The sequence below is a fragment of the Monodelphis domestica genome, chromosome 3 (assembly GCF_027887165.1).
Source record: "Monodelphis domestica isolate mMonDom1 chromosome 3, mMonDom1.pri, whole genome shotgun sequence".
NCBI lineage: Eukaryota > Metazoa > Chordata > Mammalia > Didelphimorphia > Didelphidae > Monodelphis > Monodelphis domestica.
The window spans coordinates 28,195,071-28,212,979 of record NC_077229.1 but is presented as its reverse complement, the minus strand read 5'-3'; the positions used below and the strand labels follow the sequence as shown (position 1 = coordinate 28,212,979).

The 17,909-nt window shown below is 51.0% G+C and overlaps 1 protein-coding gene across 7 annotated transcripts in view; it reads left to right on the top strand.

Annotated features, from left to right (window-relative positions):
- The window catches only part of UBE3B (ubiquitin protein ligase E3B), a 56,595-nt gene extending 43,219 nt beyond the window's left edge, over positions 1–13,376 (top strand). For all 7 annotated transcript variants that reach the window (XM_001378470.4, XM_007490426.3, XM_056821598.1 and 4 more), the window contains 7 exons: positions 1,655–1,792; positions 2,484–2,549; positions 3,546–3,604; positions 5,998–6,180; positions 6,648–6,759; positions 9,102–9,194; positions 10,439–13,376. In XM_001378470.4, coding sequence (XP_001378507.1) covers positions 1,655–1,792; positions 2,484–2,549; positions 3,546–3,604; positions 5,998–6,180; positions 6,648–6,759; positions 9,102–9,194; positions 10,439–10,630 — 843 coding nt within the window. In that variant the 3' untranslated portion in view covers positions 10,631–13,376. The remainder of the gene's footprint in view (positions 1–1,654; positions 1,793–2,483; positions 2,550–3,545; positions 3,605–5,997; positions 6,181–6,647; positions 6,760–9,101; positions 9,195–10,438) is intronic.
- The last annotated feature ends 4,533 nt before the right edge of the window (positions 13,377–17,909 follow it).

Genomic DNA, 17,909 nt, shown 5'->3' with positions numbered 1-17,909 from the left:
CAGGCTCTAGATAGCCTTGGTCCTTTTAAGTATCGCACCCCCTGTGGCCCCCATTATCCCTGTGGGGTAGAGGTGGGGGCCAACTTCTTAAGATGTTCAAGAACTATACAGACTGGGCCCCGTGGGTCACACTTCCTCCCTGAGTCTTGGAGCTGCAGTGAGACCTGTCCTGGGGGCTGGTGACTAGCTGGGCGCCTGCGCTGTGCTGACCTCTGCGGCAAAGGCCTGAGCCGATACAGGCAGGTTCATTTCACGCTTCATTAAAAACCTAAGAGAAACAGTTATGTTTACCAAGAAAAGAGAATCAACAGCAGGACAAATGGATGTTGGTTTGATGTTTCCCTAAGAGTGGGGTGGCGTGAGGGGAATCTGGGTCAAGGGAAGGGGGTTGGGGAATGAGTCAGCCTCTCTCCCTGCAGTTATCGACTGGGAGAATTCAGTTAGTGTTGGAAAGAACCTTAGGTCATCTAGTCCAAGCCCTGAAGCATTTGTCTCTGCAGCATCTCTAGCAAGAGGCCCTCCCTGTCCTCTGTCCAAGGCCCATCCATGGGGTCCCTCATTCCTCTTGGAGGCATCATTGATGATGAGCAACATTGGCCTCATGTTTGGTCAACATCTGCCTCCCTCCCTGTAATTCCCATTTGGGGCTTCAGGTTTCACCCTTTGGGGCCAACCAACATAAGGCTGAGCTCTCCTTAGAGCACAGTCAGTCCACCTGCATTTATGAAGTGCCTGCTCTGTGCCAGGGACTGTGCCTAGGGCTGGGGATACACAAAGAACAAAATATCCCTGCTGTTGAGGAGTAGACATTGTGAACCTGTGTCCCCTCACACCTACAGTCACATTCACATGTGTAAACACAACTAATACAAGGTAGTTTGAGAGCCAGGCCACAAGCAGGTGGAGGGGACCAGGAAGGGCTCCCCCTCCACCAATAACGTGGAGAAAACCATTGTGGTGCCCCCCAGTTCCTTCAGCCCATGATGGTCATATCATCTGGTTTTATGCTACTGGCGTGTTCTCATCACTTGCCAGTGCCAGCCCCTCTAAAACCTTACATCTCCCACCCTGGTGAACGTTGTGCTTTTGTCTTTCACCCTATTGCTCTCGTGAGGTCCAAGGACCCAAGAGCCTGCTGAGTAGCTGGCAACCCCGGTGCCTTATGTTCCTGGAAGGAGGGTTCCGTATCTGTTTTCTTTTTGGCATCATCACTCTCCTTCCGATGCCATATGGCTACAAGTGATGGGATGCCCCAATCTCCAAAGAATTAAAATGAGCAGCGGACGCCCAGAGCATTAAGACACCTTCAAGCAGGCCATGGCCCATCCCAGAGAGGGCATCCCAGCAGCGATGAGGTGTGCAAGCTACTAAGGCCATAGCTGACTAGCATTGGAAGCCAGCCAGTCATGTGTCAAGAATCCAAGTACCCATGTAGTGTCAGGGGAATCTCGAGGCCCCCAGCAAATAGGGGAGGCAGGGCGACCTACCCAAGAGAACTTGTGGGAAGACAGAGACATGAGGCGGATATGGCATACAAAGACACAAAGGGGCTGCTGTCAGTGCTGGAAGTTTGGGGTCCTGCCCGCTCATGCTGAGGGGATCCCATCAACTGCCCAAGGGCAGTGTCTGAGGTTCCCTTCTCTCTCATTTCCAGGGGATTGTAGTAGATGTGCCTTTTGCTTCCTTCTTCCTAAGCCAGCTTCTTGGACACCATCACAGCATCTTCTACAGCTCGGTGGATGAGCTGCCGTCCCTGGATGCGGAGTTCTATAAAAACCTCACTTCTATTAAGGTTGGTTCAGTTTGAACCCTTGGGGTCAGTGACGCTTGATTGGGCTTATAGACTGGTGGGAAGGCCCAAGGAGGAAGCAAAATGATTATTGGGTGATAAGACCAGTCCTTTCCCCTCCCCTCCCTCCACTGTCTTGTTAAATTAGCCTCTGCAGGCCAAGGGCCCCTCCTGCACACTGGCTACAGGGCTAGGGCTGCCGCAAGTAGATGACTCACTTTGTGACCCCAGCTGTCTCGAGCAAAGGAAGGGGCTCAGTGGGAGGAGGATTTGTCCACTGAGGTAGAAAGAGGGTGTCAGGGAGGAGGCAGTGAGGAAATTGTGCCCAAAGTAGAGGTCAGGAATGGCTCCCTTGTTTGGAGATGTTTGGCCTTTACAGCACCTCATTGTTAATGGGTGTGAAGATGGGCTGCCCTTCAGCCCCTCTTTTCATTAAATTGATTAAACGACCATATTAGGGGCTGCTGCAGGCTTAGGGTTAGGGGCCCTATTGAGAACCCTGCCTGAGGACTAATGAAAGCTCATGGCCTGCTTCCAAGGACCAAAGGGGGGGTTTGTACTTAGAAAACACAGCTCTTTGTGCATCCCTGAATGTCACACCCAAAGGAAAGCACTGAGGGTTAGGGAGATGGGCTCCATAGTTCTTGGATCTTGAGTTTCTTGACCCTGAAGCCTTTCCCATCTCTTTCAACAGCGCTACGATGGAGATGTCAGTGACCTGGGCTTGACACTGTCCTACGATGAAGACGTGATGGGCCAGGTGGGGTCCTTTGTGTGCCTCCGTTCCCATCCCCCTCTCACTGCTTGCTGTTCCAGCTTTGTTCTCCTCTGGCCTCTTAGTCTGTCCCCAGGCCCCCACCCCTACCCCACCCCCCGGCACAGGGCTGCCAAGGCTGGAGGGTTTGGGGGAGCTCCCTCTGCCTTCTCTCCTGGCCCCTGGTGAACTGAGGGCTCTCTCCTCAAGCCTCTGCAGTGCTGACCCCCTCTAGAAGCTTCCTCTGCAGACATGGTTTTGCTGATAACACAATTAGGGATCATTCTTGGCTGAAGCCATAATCCTCTCCTCTGGCTGACATGGCTGTTGGTTGCCATGGTGAGGATTAGGCTCTTGCCAGCCGAGGATTATAGGACTTCAAGAGGGGAAGACTCCGAAACAGAGGCTTGGTGGTCTCTTTCCCAGTGGCCTTTTGGGAGATTTTCTGCTTCTCAACTTGCTTTCTTCTCACTAGCTCTTGTAATCTGCATAGATCTGTGGATATGGGCGCACACACACACACACACACACACACACACACACACACACACACACACACACACACACAATACACCTAGACACACACGGACATACACACATGCACACATACCCAAGTGCTATCTCCAAAAAACCAGATCTGGTTCATGAACAGACCCATAAATGGGAAATGCGGTCTTCTAAATCTGTAGGGAAAATTGCCCCCACTTCTGTGCCCTTTTCAGATGTACCCCCAGGGGAGTAGGTGTTTCTTTAGCATGACCCTCTCTTTCTGTTCTTAAATAGCAAAGCCAAGTCAGAAGGGCTTGGGCTCTCTGAGGAAGGCCCCTTTGGGCTGGCGGAGGCAGCCTGGGACCATTGGCATTCCAGTGCTGCTTTGCAGGGGGACCCATTGTTCTAAACAGTCTGCCCCCGTTCTGTAATTGTTCCGGGAGTTTACCCGGTCCCTCCATCTCCAGGAGAATGCCTGTCCAGTAATTACAATGCAGTCTTCTTCCTCATCAGCTTGTTTGCCATGAACTGGTTCCTGGAGGGAAGACAATTCCGGTTACAAATGAAAATAAGTGAGTATCACAATTAGATTCTTCAGGTCACCACTTGGAAAGACTTCATTCTGGCTCTGCAGGCTTGTGTGGAGGATTTATTAAGATCAATGGAAGTAGAAAGAGGCCATAAGGACCATAATGGAATTTGCTGGTTACAGTTCATAGGCAGAAATGGTAGTGAATTCGATTTGCAAAATAAGAATTGACAATTTATTGTTTGCACTAGTGCTTCTAAGGTCAAAGGTGGCCCGGCTGTGGCATTCCAAGGAGCTTAATGACAGTTCTAGATACAGACAGATGGATTCTGGGCCATGCAGGTGCGTGGGCCCAAAGAGACACCTCAGAGGAGACAGATCACCCTGGAGAGAGCTCGTGGCAGGCCTCTGAAAGGGAAGGCACTGTGATGAATCCCAATGCCTTAGACAGTGGTACTTAGACACAGAAAACCAGATGAGGCTTGGAGCCCTATAGCTATTTTCACAGATAACCAGCTTTAGGAATCTGTCATGAATGTCAGCTTTCAGAGTCTCGAAAAGCAGGCCGGCCTGCTGCACCGGCTCTGCCAACATCCTCGTGCCCACCGATCTTCTGATCTCCAGTTAGTGCTGTCTCCTCTCTCCATCTGCCTCTGCCTGACAGCCTCAGCTGCACTCTGCCCATCATTGCCAGGGACTCCTTGGTGCTGGGGCCAGACCCACAGAGGTCCCACCTGTGTAGGCCCACTGGGCTTTCGGCTGGGCAGCCTGGCATCAAGAGGAATCCTTCCATCTCAGACTTAGCCACCAGAGAGCATTCTGTCAGGACATCAGGCCCTTTGGGGCTCAACAGAATGGCAGGACTAATGAAGGGGAGAGAGGAGGCCCCAAAGGGATGGTGGAGGGGAAACACGGAGGCGGGGGAGGCCCACATAGCTGGGATTATGCTGCATTTCACAGCCTACATAGCGTGCCAGGGTGCACAGCGGCAGAGGACACCATCTGAGGAGCCAGTCAGTCAGGTGGGCCTTGGGTGGTCAGAGGGGCCCCTCAGAAACCTTCATTCTACAGGGGAGCCCAGGATTCACAAAGGAGACTCGAGTCCTTGGGTGCCAGGTCAGAACGCCCTTCTGGACAGTCATTATGGAATAATGAGAAGAGCTGACAGGAGCAGAACAGATGAGGGTCAACAAAGCACTTCACAGCCAGCATCTCGACTGTAAGAGGAGGCAGCTGTGGGTGCTGGACTTCCTTTGGGGGCAGGGTCTTGGGGAGCATTCAGGATGAGGACACTTATCAGCCTGGACTGAAGAGTACTTGTAGGCAACTAGCAATGGCAGGGCTCCTTGTGGCACATGTTGAAGGGTCATGTGACTTCTTAATCCTTGGAGTCTGGCACTTCAAGGGTCAGGGCTAGAAGGGGCCTTAGCACAGGGGGTGTCGGAGCCGGGAAGGACATCCGAGGTGATGGAGCCATTCATCTCATTCTCTGGGGAGGGACACACACTTATATTGGTATATTGGGAGCAACGACCTGGCGGGGTCAGACGGCTTCTCGGACTCTGCGGCTAAACGGGCTGCTGGTGCTAAAGTACTATTTTCAAGGCTGGCTAATTAATTCTGAGTGTAATAGAAGGACCGTGGCTGGGCTGAAGTTCTAAGTCTGAACAAAGGTTTTACTTAGGAAATTAGCAGTGGAGACTTGACTCAGCTTATTTCACTTCTTTAGGAAATTGCATTTTATTTGAATTCCTTGTGCATCAGAACAGTTTGAATGCTGAGTGGGATAGTAATGATTTTTACTTTGTAAAAAATTTCCCAATTACATGCAAAACATAATAACCATTTCCTCAAATTTTGTGTTCCCAATTCTCCCCCTCCTTCTTACCCCACCTCCCTCCTTAAAAAGAAAAGCAATTTAGGGACAACTGGGTAGCACAATGGATTAGACACCAGGCCTGGATTTGGTTGAGAGGTCCTGGGTTCAAATGTGACCGTAGACACTTTCTGGCTGTGTGATCCCTGGGCTAGTCACAACCCTGTTACCTAGCCTTTGCTGCTCTTCTGTCTTAGAATTGATATTGCTTATACATGTGATGTCACACAAAACACATTTGTATATTAGCCAGGTTACAAAAGAAAACAATAAAAATAAAGAGAATAAAAGTCTGCCTCAGTCCGGGCTCAGAGGTCTGGAGGCAGGGAGCAGCCCTCTTCCTGGGTCCTTTGAAATTGCCTTGGATCATTGTCCGCATCAGAATAGCCGAGTGTTTCTTAGTTGATCGTCTTTACAGGATAGCTTACGAGGCGGCCTCTGCCATCCCTTCCAGGTCTGAGATTCTGAGTCAGGGAACAAACTGTCTTAAGCCCTTAAGACAGAAATGTGCCTGGTTTGTTCACATGAAGTGTCTGTGTGTGTTTTCCCCTTTGGAACAGAATCAGCTACATTCATCTAATGGCCCATTTCCGGATGCACACGCAAATCAAAAGTCAGACAGCCTCTCTCATCAGTGGATTCCGCTCTATTATCAAATGGGAATGGATTCGAATGTTCTCCACCCCTGAGCTGCAGCGCCTGATCTCTGGTGACAATGCGGAGATCGACCTGGAAGACTTAAAGTGAGGCAGGGACCAGGAATGGCCAGTGAGGCCACAGGTCTAGGGTGTATGTTGGCATCTGCTGGGAGCAGGGCAGGCCCTCCATCCTCAGCCTTGGGGACTCGGGGAGACATTAAAGCAGTATGGCAGGGGATAGAGACCCAGGTCTGGTGATGGCAGGTCCTGGGTTCAAATCTGAACTCGGACACTTCCTAGCTGTGTGACCCTGGGCATGTCACTTAGCCCCCATTGCCTTGCTTTGCCATGCCCTTGGAATTGATATACAGTATTGATTTTAAGATAGAAGGTAAGGAGTTTAAAAAAAAAAGGCAGCATGGCTTTAAAGGGCAAGAGCTCCGGGCAGAGGTGTTAGAGCTGGCCAATGAGAGTTCACTATGCCTGTGGGTGGATGTGTGTCGTGGTTATGTGTCTCTTAATTCTACAGGCAAATTCATTCTGTACTAAATTTCTAAACAATTATTTTTCAGGAAACACACAGTATACTATGGTGGTTTTCACGGGAGTCATCGAGTCATCATTTGGCTCTGGGACATTCTGGCCAATGACTTTACCCCAGAGGAAAGAGCTATGTTTCTGAAGGTAAATTCATCTGCCTTAAAACATCAGCCTCTTAAACACTGACGGGTTCTGGGGCCCTGACATCCTTCTGTACCACATATGTGGAGGCCACAGTGTCCTGTGACCTAACAACATGGCAGCTTTTTCTCAGCTGATTGCTTCCCTTTCCTTGTGAAAATCCTGGGGCCAAGCCAGTGAAGGTGGGGCCCTGGGGATTCTGGGAGATTTGTAGGGGCGATGTTCCCAGAAGTGGATCCTGGGGACCACCAGGACCCTCCACCCTCAGGAGTATTAGAAGCACTTCCACTGTCTGTTGAGGGACAAAACCCCACTGACCTTGTCTGTCCCCTAAATATATGGAGGAAGGCCTCCTTTTAGGGAAGTGCAAAGAGCCTTGAGCAGCTTTAGAAGCTGAGTTCCTGCCTTGGCTCTGCCACTCATCAAACAGTCACCTAACCCCCCCCCCCCCCCCCCAGCCACAGTTTCCTCTTGTGTAGATTGAGAATAATCATATCTGACCTCCCTGACAGCATTGTTCTGTGGAGAGCCTTTTGGAAACCTAAAATGCTCCTAACGTGAAATAATACTTTCACAAATGTAATTTTTTGATTCAAAGATGTTTTATTTTCCCAATTACGTGTACATGGTTGTCTTCAGCAAATGCTTTCCAAAATTATACGGTCCAAACCGACTCCCTCCCTTCCCTCTGCCCACTCGGAGACGGTAAGCAATTTGATGTTGGCCGTGCGTGTATCATCATGCAGAACGCTCACCAAGAGGCCCCTCCTACAACACGCCAAAATAGCACTGAAAATACACTGAAGGGAAAGACATTCTGCTTTGATCCACACCCACCCGACTCCAGCGGGTCTTCCTCTGGAGGCGGGTAGCGTTCCCCATAAGTCATTCAGGATGTCCCAGGTCAGTGCATTGCTGAGAGTAGCCACGTTTTCGTGGCTGATCCCCGTTACTGTGTACAGCGTTCTCCCGATTCTGCTCCCTTTACTCTGCAGCAGTTCACAGCTTTATAGCCCTTTGGACACAGTTCAGAGCTCCAGTGAGGTGATACTTTAGACATCCAAGTCACCTCTTACTGGCCAAGGAATGGGCGTGACTTTGAGGGGCTTTGCTGCTCTTTATTAAAAAAAAAAAATCTGTCCTCCCCGCAAACCCGCAGTGTCCTGGCCACAACGGTTCTGTTCATTCTCTCCTAGGACCCTGAACCAAGAAAAGAAAGAAGGGCGGTTATCCAGTAGGCAGACAGGCAGCTGTGGCTATGGTTTAAAATGATAAAACCTTTCCTCCCAACTGCTGAAGCTCTTATCCCAGGGTCTGGGACTTGAATGGGGAAAAAATGACGTCTGTCTTCATTAACATCTAACTGCAATTTTAGCATTTCCTTCCGTTTTGAGGGTAGACAATACATTTTCTTCTGAGATGGGTTCCAAAAGCCTCGCCAGACTGGCCCAAAAAGGGGCCTGCACCACACAGAAGGGGAAGGATCTCTCCTGTGTATGGTTTGGTGTTTCAAGGCTATCGGCACAAAGTCAGGCAGGCTCTCTATTGCCCACGCCAGCCCACTTTCCCCCCCATCATACTGTGATTTAATGGCCTTCCCTTTCCTACTTCTTGTAAGTTGTTGCTGGAAACAGGCTCCTGGAGCTGACTGGTGCCTACTGTGTGGCTCAAGTACCCTGTGGTTCACCTGAGTCTTTGGTTTGCCAGACTGTGACGGGCCAGAGTTCATAACAGTTCAGCATTACCAGTAGCACATTTGTGTTTATGAGAAAGCTTTTTGCCCCATGGAGTAATTTGGAACTGTAAGAAGCGCCAGGTAATTTTCTAAGTAGTCTAGCTTGCATTTCTAAGCCCGGTGCATTGTCCTTCTTTAGGAGCTAGCTTAGGTTTATGGACTAGGGAATCCATAGTCTAAGCACATAGTAAGTGCATAAATTGTTTTTATCCATTTTGTTTTTCTTGTGTGGATTGTTAAACTGCTCTCTAGTGAGGAATCCTAGATTGGCCCCAAGCAGTCCCCCCGGTAGTCTTCCCGGCCATCCACATCAGGGTACCTGTGACCCAGGGATCTCACTGCCACGGGCCTGTGTCATCGCAGGGATTCCGTATTAATGGGGCTGGGGAAAGCCATTTTAAGAGTCGGTTTGTCATTTTTAAACCATTCTGAAATGACAGAATGAACAGTACTGAACTGCAGCATGTGCTGTTGATGGCCAGTGAGGGAGCAAACACCGGTTGGTTAAGTGCTTGGGCCTCTTGTAAACATTGATTTCTGGAAAAGACTTGCTACGCACGACTTGGACCCAGGGCTCAAGCCCACCTTTGAACGGTCTGCTTTCTTCCAGTTTGTGACCAGCTGTTCGCGGCCCCCACTCTTAGGGTTTGCCTACCTCAAGCCTCCTTTCTCCATCCGCTGCGTCGAGGTGTCTGATGACCAGGTACTTCCGGGTCTCTCTTAAAAAGTTTGATGGGCCTGATGGGTTCCTCTGGGGTGCCAGCAGTGTTAGATGGGCTGGCTGGGGGAGGGGGGGGCTACGCCCTCTGTTTCCAGGGCTCAAGGCTCTGTTGGCAGGGAGGAGGGGAGAGGCAGGTGATTAGAAAGCTCCAGGCTTGGCCAGAGGGGCTCCCCCTCCCCCCATAGGGCAGGCCAGTGGGTAAGGAGTTGCTGGATTTCTTTGTCCCTCACCCTGCCTTACAGAGTTCTCTTTGGTTGGGGACTTGCCTTACAGCAATAGTCTGGTCTAAACAATCATCTACCAAAGGGAACTCCCTGCCAGGTCTTCATCGTGAGGGCCTGAATTTGGGGTCTGAAGAGCAAGAATGGCATTCCGGCCTTGGGCCAGCCCCTTGCTTCTCGGCCCGGGTTTGCCTTCTGTGACCCGAGGACTTTGGCCCAGAGACTCTGACCTCGGTGAAACCCCCCATATCTCTGCTCAGTGGTGGGGGTGTCCGTGATAGCGCCCGAAGAGCTGATTTGTCTGAGGCGTCAGAGAGATCAGGGAGTGTGGAGGGGGCGCAGCCTGAGTGGTTCAGATCTGGCCTCGCCCATTTCCTGGCTGTGTCTCTTAGGCCAGATTCTTAACCCTGTTTGCCTGGCCCTTGTCCTTCCGGGTTAGGGTTGTTACTGGGACAGAAAGTGAGGGTGTGACATGGGAGCGCGGCCATCAGGAAGGTGCAGGGACACAAGTGGAGTCTGACCTTTGGGGGGCCCATCTCTGCCTTTGCAGATGTTGGGAGCGTCCGCCACTGAGCCCGAGCCCTCCTCTTACAGAGGGGGAAACGGAGGCCCAGAAGGGTTAAGTCATGTGCCTCGGGCCGCACAGCCAGTGAGCACACGACAGGTGGAACCGCATTCTCCCCGACTCCCCCCTCGGCCCCCGTTCCCTCATCACTTGGGTGCCATCTTCTTCCTTGGCTTCTCATTAGCTGGTAAAGCAAAGGTCAGACCGAGGGTTTGAAGGAGAATGTGTGATGCTTCAGCAGAAGTAAAACCCCAAACCGCCCAGGAGGAGCAACAGTAAACAAGAGGGTTGAGCCGGACGGGCCAGGCAGCCCCCTTGTGCCTGAGAGCACCTCAAGGGAAGGGGTTTTCAGTGGAGCTGGTGCTGGGGCTGCGTGTGCGCACACGCAGCTAGCAGGGAGGCCGGCACGGCTCAGAGCTGGCTCTTGTGTGTATCCACAGGACACGGGAGACACGCTGGGCAGTGTGCTCAGGGGCTTCTTCACCATACGCAAGAAGGAGCCGGGGGGCCGCCTGCCCACCTCCTCCACGTGCTTCAACCTGCTCAAGCTGCCCAACTACAGCAAGAAGAGCATCCTTCGGGAGAAGCTCCGCTACGCCATCAGCATGAACACCGGCTTTGAGCTCTCCTAACCCTGCCCCGTCCTCCCTCCCCTCCCCCCAGTGTGGCTAGGCAGGTGGCTGGCTGTTTGCCCCCTCCTCCTCCTCCTCTGAACGTTTGTGCTCGGCCTCATGTAGGCAGGAACCTTGGGAGGGCGCGAGGTGCACAAGACAATGTTTTCATAGAAGGGGCCAGGCTAGGTGGGCTCGCTCTTTAACAGCGGGAGGGTGCACGCTGCGGCCTCAGAAAACTGCCGCTGATCACTTTAGAAGAAATACTCTCCGGGGCCTCGACCAGCCTGAGCTCGGAGCCCGAGGCGGGCTCAGACTGACCCGTTTTGTCCTGCTCTTCCCTGACCTGAGGCCTGAGCCGTGTGTCTGGACGTGCTTTGCTTCTGTCTTCTTCTATTTTGTCTGTTGTTGTTTGGAAACTCTTCTGAGCAAAGTGGCGTCTCCAGAGGTCTGAGGAGGGCCTGAGCAGCCCAGGAGGCTGCCCTTTGAGCCCCCAGAGTAAAGATACTGCCTAAAGTTCCTTCAGAGCCTTCCTTAGGTCAGGCCTTGTGGCCGCGACGTCCTAAGCCATCCCACACCAAGCCAGGACTCCACCTCCCCAGGCAGAGACAGCCATTTGTGGGCAGCTGTTTGTTCTGCCAGTGCCAGGGGCAGATGGCTGGTGGGGACCGAGGAGAAAAAGAAAACAACTTCTCTTCGGCACCAGCCGGACAGCTAAAGACCTCAAGGTTGCTGCCTCCTGGGAGTCCAGTGAACTGTGGACGAGACCAGGAAAGTTCTGGAGCCTCTGCTCTTGGTACTGCTCAGATCCGGCCCCAAAGGCCCGTTCTCTTGCATCTGGGAAGCCCTGAGCTCTCGATGAGAGCCAGTTCTAAATGATAGCTCTGAAAAGTCCCTGTCCCGCCCTATTAAAAGAAAGTACTCAAGCCTCATGCTTTTTTACAGAAATGAAACCAGAATTTAAGATTCTCCATCAGGGTTGACACACCTTCTCTTCTCACAAAGAGCTTCTTTTCTTGGGTTGTTTGTACCCCGCTCTGAACATTGGCACCCCTGAGCAGATGGAGCTGCCTGCCCCTCCTCGTGGCATCGTTTTAGATCACTTCTGGCATCCCCAGACCTCCTTTGGGCCTGGGAGGACCAGTCGTGAGTTAAAGGAGCAATTGCCCTTCAGGACCAGCTCCTTCCCAAAGGTGGGCACAGTCGCTCACCTAATGAGAACCCGACCCATTCACCGAGAAGTCACGGCCCACCCCATTTGGCCAATCTCCAGGCCACAAACTTTGTGTTGTCAGATGAAGTTATTACCAGAAGGTCCACTGTCCCTTCCTAAGTGAACCACCCAGGATGCCCCATCTGTGGTGGGTGTGGATATCCTGATTCCCCTTTACATTGAGCTCTTTCTCTCTCTGCCACCATCATGAGAAAGTGGGCTCTGGGCTAGTCTCTTGAGCTATCGAGGCTCCAGTGCCATGCTCGGGCCACAGCACTCAGAATTGCCTTCCCCACCTGCCACGTGCAGCGATGGCCCACGTGGTCTGGTGTCTGCCCAGCCCCAACTGCAGAACTGGGCCAGGCAGAGGCCATTCTCCCCTCCTGAAATGGAAGGCTGCCAGGGTGTGGGTGTTTGAGACGGAGCCTTGGTTAGCTTTGCCTACCAGACAGGTTTGGGCCTGTAAAGAGAGAGGTTTGTTTTGGAAACAGTGTTGTGAGCATCCACATTTAAAGGCCGCAGAATTTGTGCCCCCAGAATACCCCAACATGTTAACTTTGTGGTCCTGCCAGCTGAAAAGATCTTATTTCAACCTATGCCATTGCCTTTTGATTCCTTGCAAGATAACTACAAGACCATGCATGCATGGACGTGGGGGCCAATAGTTTAAAAAGCAAAATCATGGTTGTACGACTAGAAGACAGAACCCATCCGCCATTTTGCTTTTTCATTCCCAGTGCATGAAGATGGAAGGGTTAGGGTGGTGGTGCCAGGCAGGTCAGGGAGGGAGGGAGACGATTCCATATCCCTGTATAAAACTTAGCATTTTAAGTCCAAAACCACAGAATCTTGCCTTTTTGTGGCTAATGTGCAAACCGTGAGTTTTGCATATTAGATCTTGACTGATGGCTAGAAAAAAGGTTGGTTGTTTTTCATAAATAACTAATGCGTTAAGATGTGGCCGAAGGCATTATTACATTTTTGCCTCATTGGGTGATCGCTTTTGCCCTCTTTGTCCCGTGGCTCTCTCTGTTTCCGAGTTATGAACAGGAGCCAAGAGAGAAAGATTGGACCAGTTGAAATGGATTTTTCCCCCTATAGAGAATCCCAGTCCTCAGCCTGACCTCGACCTTGTAAGAGCCAGTGGAGGTCCATGATGAGCATGTATGGCCTGCGACACATTATACAAGGGGGTTGGCCTAAGAGGAGAGCTATAATGGGAAAAATGATGGATAGGCAGCGTAGGATTTCCATTAGTTTCTGAAGTAGAAGAAATACAGAGTTAAATTGTGATAAAACCCAGCCCCGGTACTCATGGAGCTAAGACAGAATCGAATACGCAACTTTACCATGATAAGTGAATTAGAAATACAGAGCAAAGTGCTATCAGAAGTCCAAGGGGAAAAGGATGATCAGGGAGGGCTTCCTGGAGGATGAGGGTCCACGGGGCGTCCCAGGCAGAGGGGAACAATTTTGGCAAAGGCAGTCTGTTGGTTGGCCTCTCCAGTTACCAGCAATCTTTTCATTGTGAAATAAAATTGCCTTTTCTCCGTCCTCTCTCTGCAGCCTTTGACACTGTTGATCATCTAAGCTCTTGTGATCTGTTTTTCTGGCTCTCCTACCTTAAACTGCTTTTCAGCCCCCTTTGCTGGTTCTTCCCCCAAGTCATGTTCACTAACTGGATAGTCCTAATTGCCGACTTCTCCCTTTACACCATCCCATTTAGTCAGCTCGAGGTCCCACTCCACGTCAGATCTACACGTCCAGCCCCAGGCTCTCCTCGGCTCTAGTCCTCATCACCAGCCACCTTCTGGAGATTCCTGGCCGAGCGGCCCCTACACACTGCGAACTGAACACATTCAGCATGTCCAGAACAACTCATTTTCTCCAAATCTACCCTTCCAAATCCCCAGCTCCACTCCCCCGCTTTCAGCCCCCACTCGCCCCTTCTGTCTGATCAGTTGACAAATGATTCACGGCCATAATGTCTCTCCCATGAGCCCTTCTTTCCACTCGTGGCCGTGGCCCAAGCTCAGGCCCTCTTTCCCCTGGATCTCTTTAATAACTTTTGGATTGGTCTCTGCACCAATTCTCAGTCCGTTCTCCGCCCAGCTCCCCAAGTGATCTTCCTGAAGCCTGGGCCCGACACCTTCAAACCCCTGCTCGTGCCGGCTCCCTAGTACATCCAGGATCACGTGTGCCATCCCCTGCGGAACGCCACACCACTGCTCCCACCTCCAAAGCTGCCTCCTCTCCATCTGTTCTGTAGGGATCAGGCATGGACCGCTGTCTCCGAGACCTCTTCAGGCTAGAACAGGAGCTCCTCGAGGGCAGGTGTTGCTTTTTCCCCTTTCTTTGTGTCCTCGGCGCTTAGAAAGGACTCGATACACACTGGCTGGTGGATGGAGAGGATGACGATGACAGAATGGTTCCAGAGGGTAGGGAGGCCGGATTACCACCTGAGAACCAATAGAGCCTTCTGAAAAGAAGTCATCAGACCAAATCCATCCCTAAGAAAGCCGACCGAACTGACGAGAAAATCGTTCTGGAGAGGAGAGCGAGCGGAAATGAGGATAGCCACTACGAGAGTCTTCCAGGGCTTGGTGGGAATGAGAGAGGCCACACAGAGGAAGGCATCGATGGCACGGGGTGCTGGCAGACGATCGCATGCTATCCAAGAGAATGTCTCCCTTCAGCCTAGCTGGTGTTTAATGGCCGTAGGCTTAAAGAGACACCGTGATTTCTTTGGGTTGGGTCCATTTCCCCAGGACTTCCTGATCCTCTGATTGGGGTTTTGCTCTTGAGCGGCTCCCTTTCCTTGAAACGGGGTTTTCAATCCTTTTCAGAGCCCTCACCCCGCCGTCGGTGTGGCTTCTGCATCTTGCGATAAGCACAGCTGGAGGGAGTAAGAAGACGGCGTTTTCCTTCCTCAGACTATAAAACAAACCCACGTTATCTCAGAAGTAGGAGAGGGGAAAGTCGGTGAATGCATCAAATTCCCTTCCACCAGATCAAGGATTCGCTTAGTCGGGAAACCTTGTCAGCCTCCGAGCTCTCCAGAAGTCAGAAGGATAGCCGGCCGGGAGTGGGCTCAGTGGAAGGAAGCGTGTTGGGGACATGCATTGTCAAGGGGGTGGCTGCTGAGCTAGGGTGTGAGTGAAGGGGGTCTGTGATCCCCGGAGCTCTTAGCCCCCCACCCCTACCTCTTCTCCAAGCAAGACGCCCCATGTAGAGGCTTCAGATGGTTCAGTCTTCAGTCCTGAGTAGGTAGGCGATGGACAGAAAGGTAGAGTGACTTTCAGAGAGGCGCAGTAGGGTGTGTGTTTCTGCATGATGGATTGGGGTGCATATTAAACCCGAGAGTCAAAACCTGGGCTCTAATGTGCATAATTGTGGCATCTTGATTAGCCCGCTCGTCTTTGGCCATTTGCTAGCCCTCGAGGTGGACAGCCAGAGTGACTTCTCTGAGGCTTTGCAATGAATGTCTTAGAAACCAGGCCTTGAGCCTTGGTCTTCTGGCTTCTGCTCAGTCCACCACACCAGCTGCTGCCTGAACGCTTAGAAATGTAGCTTCTTTGTAATGTGATCTTTGGACGTCTCCTCATTTTTCATTTGGTCTCTGTAACCCCAGTGCCTCACACTGTGCCTTTGCCACAGTAAATGCTTAATAAGTGCACGTTGGACTGTTGGCTCCATTTCACAGGGGACCTGACATGAGACCTCTTTGGTTGTATATAGCCCCTTGGGTGGAATCCAAGATAGACTTTCTTGTACCAAATTTTGTGCTCTTGTGATTTATGGTACAAGAGGGTGAAGCACTTCTGGAAGAAGGTAAATTTCTTGAGGGCAGGAACAAGTTCCTTTTTTTTTTGTCCGTGTATCTCCAGCATCAGGTAGAACATCTGGCATATAGTAGGGGCTTAGGAGGCATTTATTGAACCAAATTAAACTAGTACCTAGAAATACTTTTCATCAAGTTGCAGCTGACTGTCTAGAGACCTTTCAGAATCAGGAAGTCCTCAGAGAACAGGTGGTGCTTCCAAAGAATTCTTGGCTGAAAGTGGTCTGTCCTCCAGGAAAGAATGTTTATCAGCTTCCCCAAGCAGAGATGTCAGCATGGATGACAGTCTTGGGCAAAGCTCATCCTAAACCAGTGATGGTGAAACTTTTAGAGACCGAGTGCCCAAACTGCAACCTTCACACTATATATGAGCTCCCCATCTTACCTCAGACAGGGAAGGGAGTAAGTAGTCCCATTGGACTTTTGGGCAGAAAGGTGGGTAATGGGAGAGATGTCCTCAGGTGCATGTGGAGAGAAAAAGGGAGCAGTCCCCCTCTCTGGCATGCGTGCCTTAAGTTCGCCAACACAGTCCTAGACAGTTCAAAATAAGTGAGTTAGTTTCTCCCTTTCTAGAAGAAGGCCAATTGTTCTATCCATAAACCTCTATCACTCTTACCATCCAGGCATTGTGTTAAGAAACTGGGGATACAAAGAGGCAAAATACAATCAATGTCCTCAATGGGTTTCTTTTCTCACATAGGGGTGACCATGTGGATGACTGGGTACATATGAGATCTCTATAGAGAAGATGGAAGGTAGGATCTGAGCTGTCGAGGAAGTCAGGGAGTGGTGAGGGGTTCGAGCACTCCAGGCAAACACATAGAAGTAGCAGTTGGAACGTTGTGCCAGTGTGGCCACTGTCAGAGAGAAAAGCCAGTGTGGGCAATAATTCACTTAGCCCATTTGGCCACCTCCACAAGAGATGGCAAGAACAGTTCGTGTTATTAGACAGCACTATTCAGTCTTTACCACCGTCTTGCTGAGTAGGTAATGCCAGAATTATGACTCCATTTTCCAGATGGGGTAATTGATGTTAAGGGATAGACCCCAGAGTTAAGTACGGAGCAGAGCCGAGACCAGAACCCCATCTCAGGCATCCATAAACCTATCAGTCAACATTTATTAGCTGCGTAACTCTTTAGTGCGAGCCCCTGGGAGGAGCCGTGACGTTTCGAGAAGGCAGTCCCTGCCCTCGCAGGGCTGCCAGTGCAACAGGGAGACCGTAGTCACACACAATACTCTGCAGTCATCATTTACAGGTGGGTAGTCGGGAGAAGCCACGGGACGGAGGTTCAAGACCATTTGCAGCGCAAGCAGGAATCTGTCAACCCCACAAATCAAGGCTCATGTTCTGTTAATCGTCTAGACTTGTGATGGAGAAAACGTTAATAATGCAGATTAAACTCTTAAAAATGTGTCCAGAGGTGTGATTTTTTCTTTCGCAGAGCTGGGTGTTGAATATCTACTATCACCTCCGTCAGAGGGAGACGGTCATTACCGACTGTTGGGGAGAAGGGGAGGAAGCTGGGGTCAAGGAGGACTCCCTGGAGAAGGTGGCATTTGGACCAAGGAGGGATTCAGCATGCAGAGACAGGGAAATGGGGAGCAGCTGGAACAAAACTAGAGGCAGGCGAACCCAGATTTGTTGTTTGAGGGGTGGACAGTGAGCATGGTTGGCCAGAGCAGGGAGGGGAACTCTGGACCCAAATTCAGTGCTCTAGGCCGGGACCTTTTCTAGAGAAACTCCAGTTTGCCTTAAGTGCCTCACTGGGCACCAGAGACACAGAGACAAAAGGGAAGTCATTTGTGCCCCAAAGGGTCTGACATTCTCAAAGCAGGGGAGCATCTACACAGAGAAGCAGTCAAAAGAATCTGAGACAAAAGGATAGGTCCAGCCAAAGCCTTGAAGGCACCTGGGGTTTCCCCACTCCAGAATTAAGGAAGATGCTCAGCTCCATCTTCTCACTCCAAGGAGCTGCCTGGTGGGGTGGGTTCAAGTCTTTAGAGCTAAAGAGCAAAGAGAGGTTTCAAATCCAGTCTTGGATCCTTAGCTATGTGACCCTGGACAAGTCACTTAACCCTGTTTACCTCAGTTTCCTTATCTGTCAAATGAGCTGGAGAGGAGGCAACTAGGTATCTCATTGGATTGAAAGTCAGGCCTAGAGATGGGAGGTCCTGGATTCAAATTAGGTCTTAGGCACTTCCTAACTCTGTGACACTAGGCAAGTCACTTAACTCCCATTGCC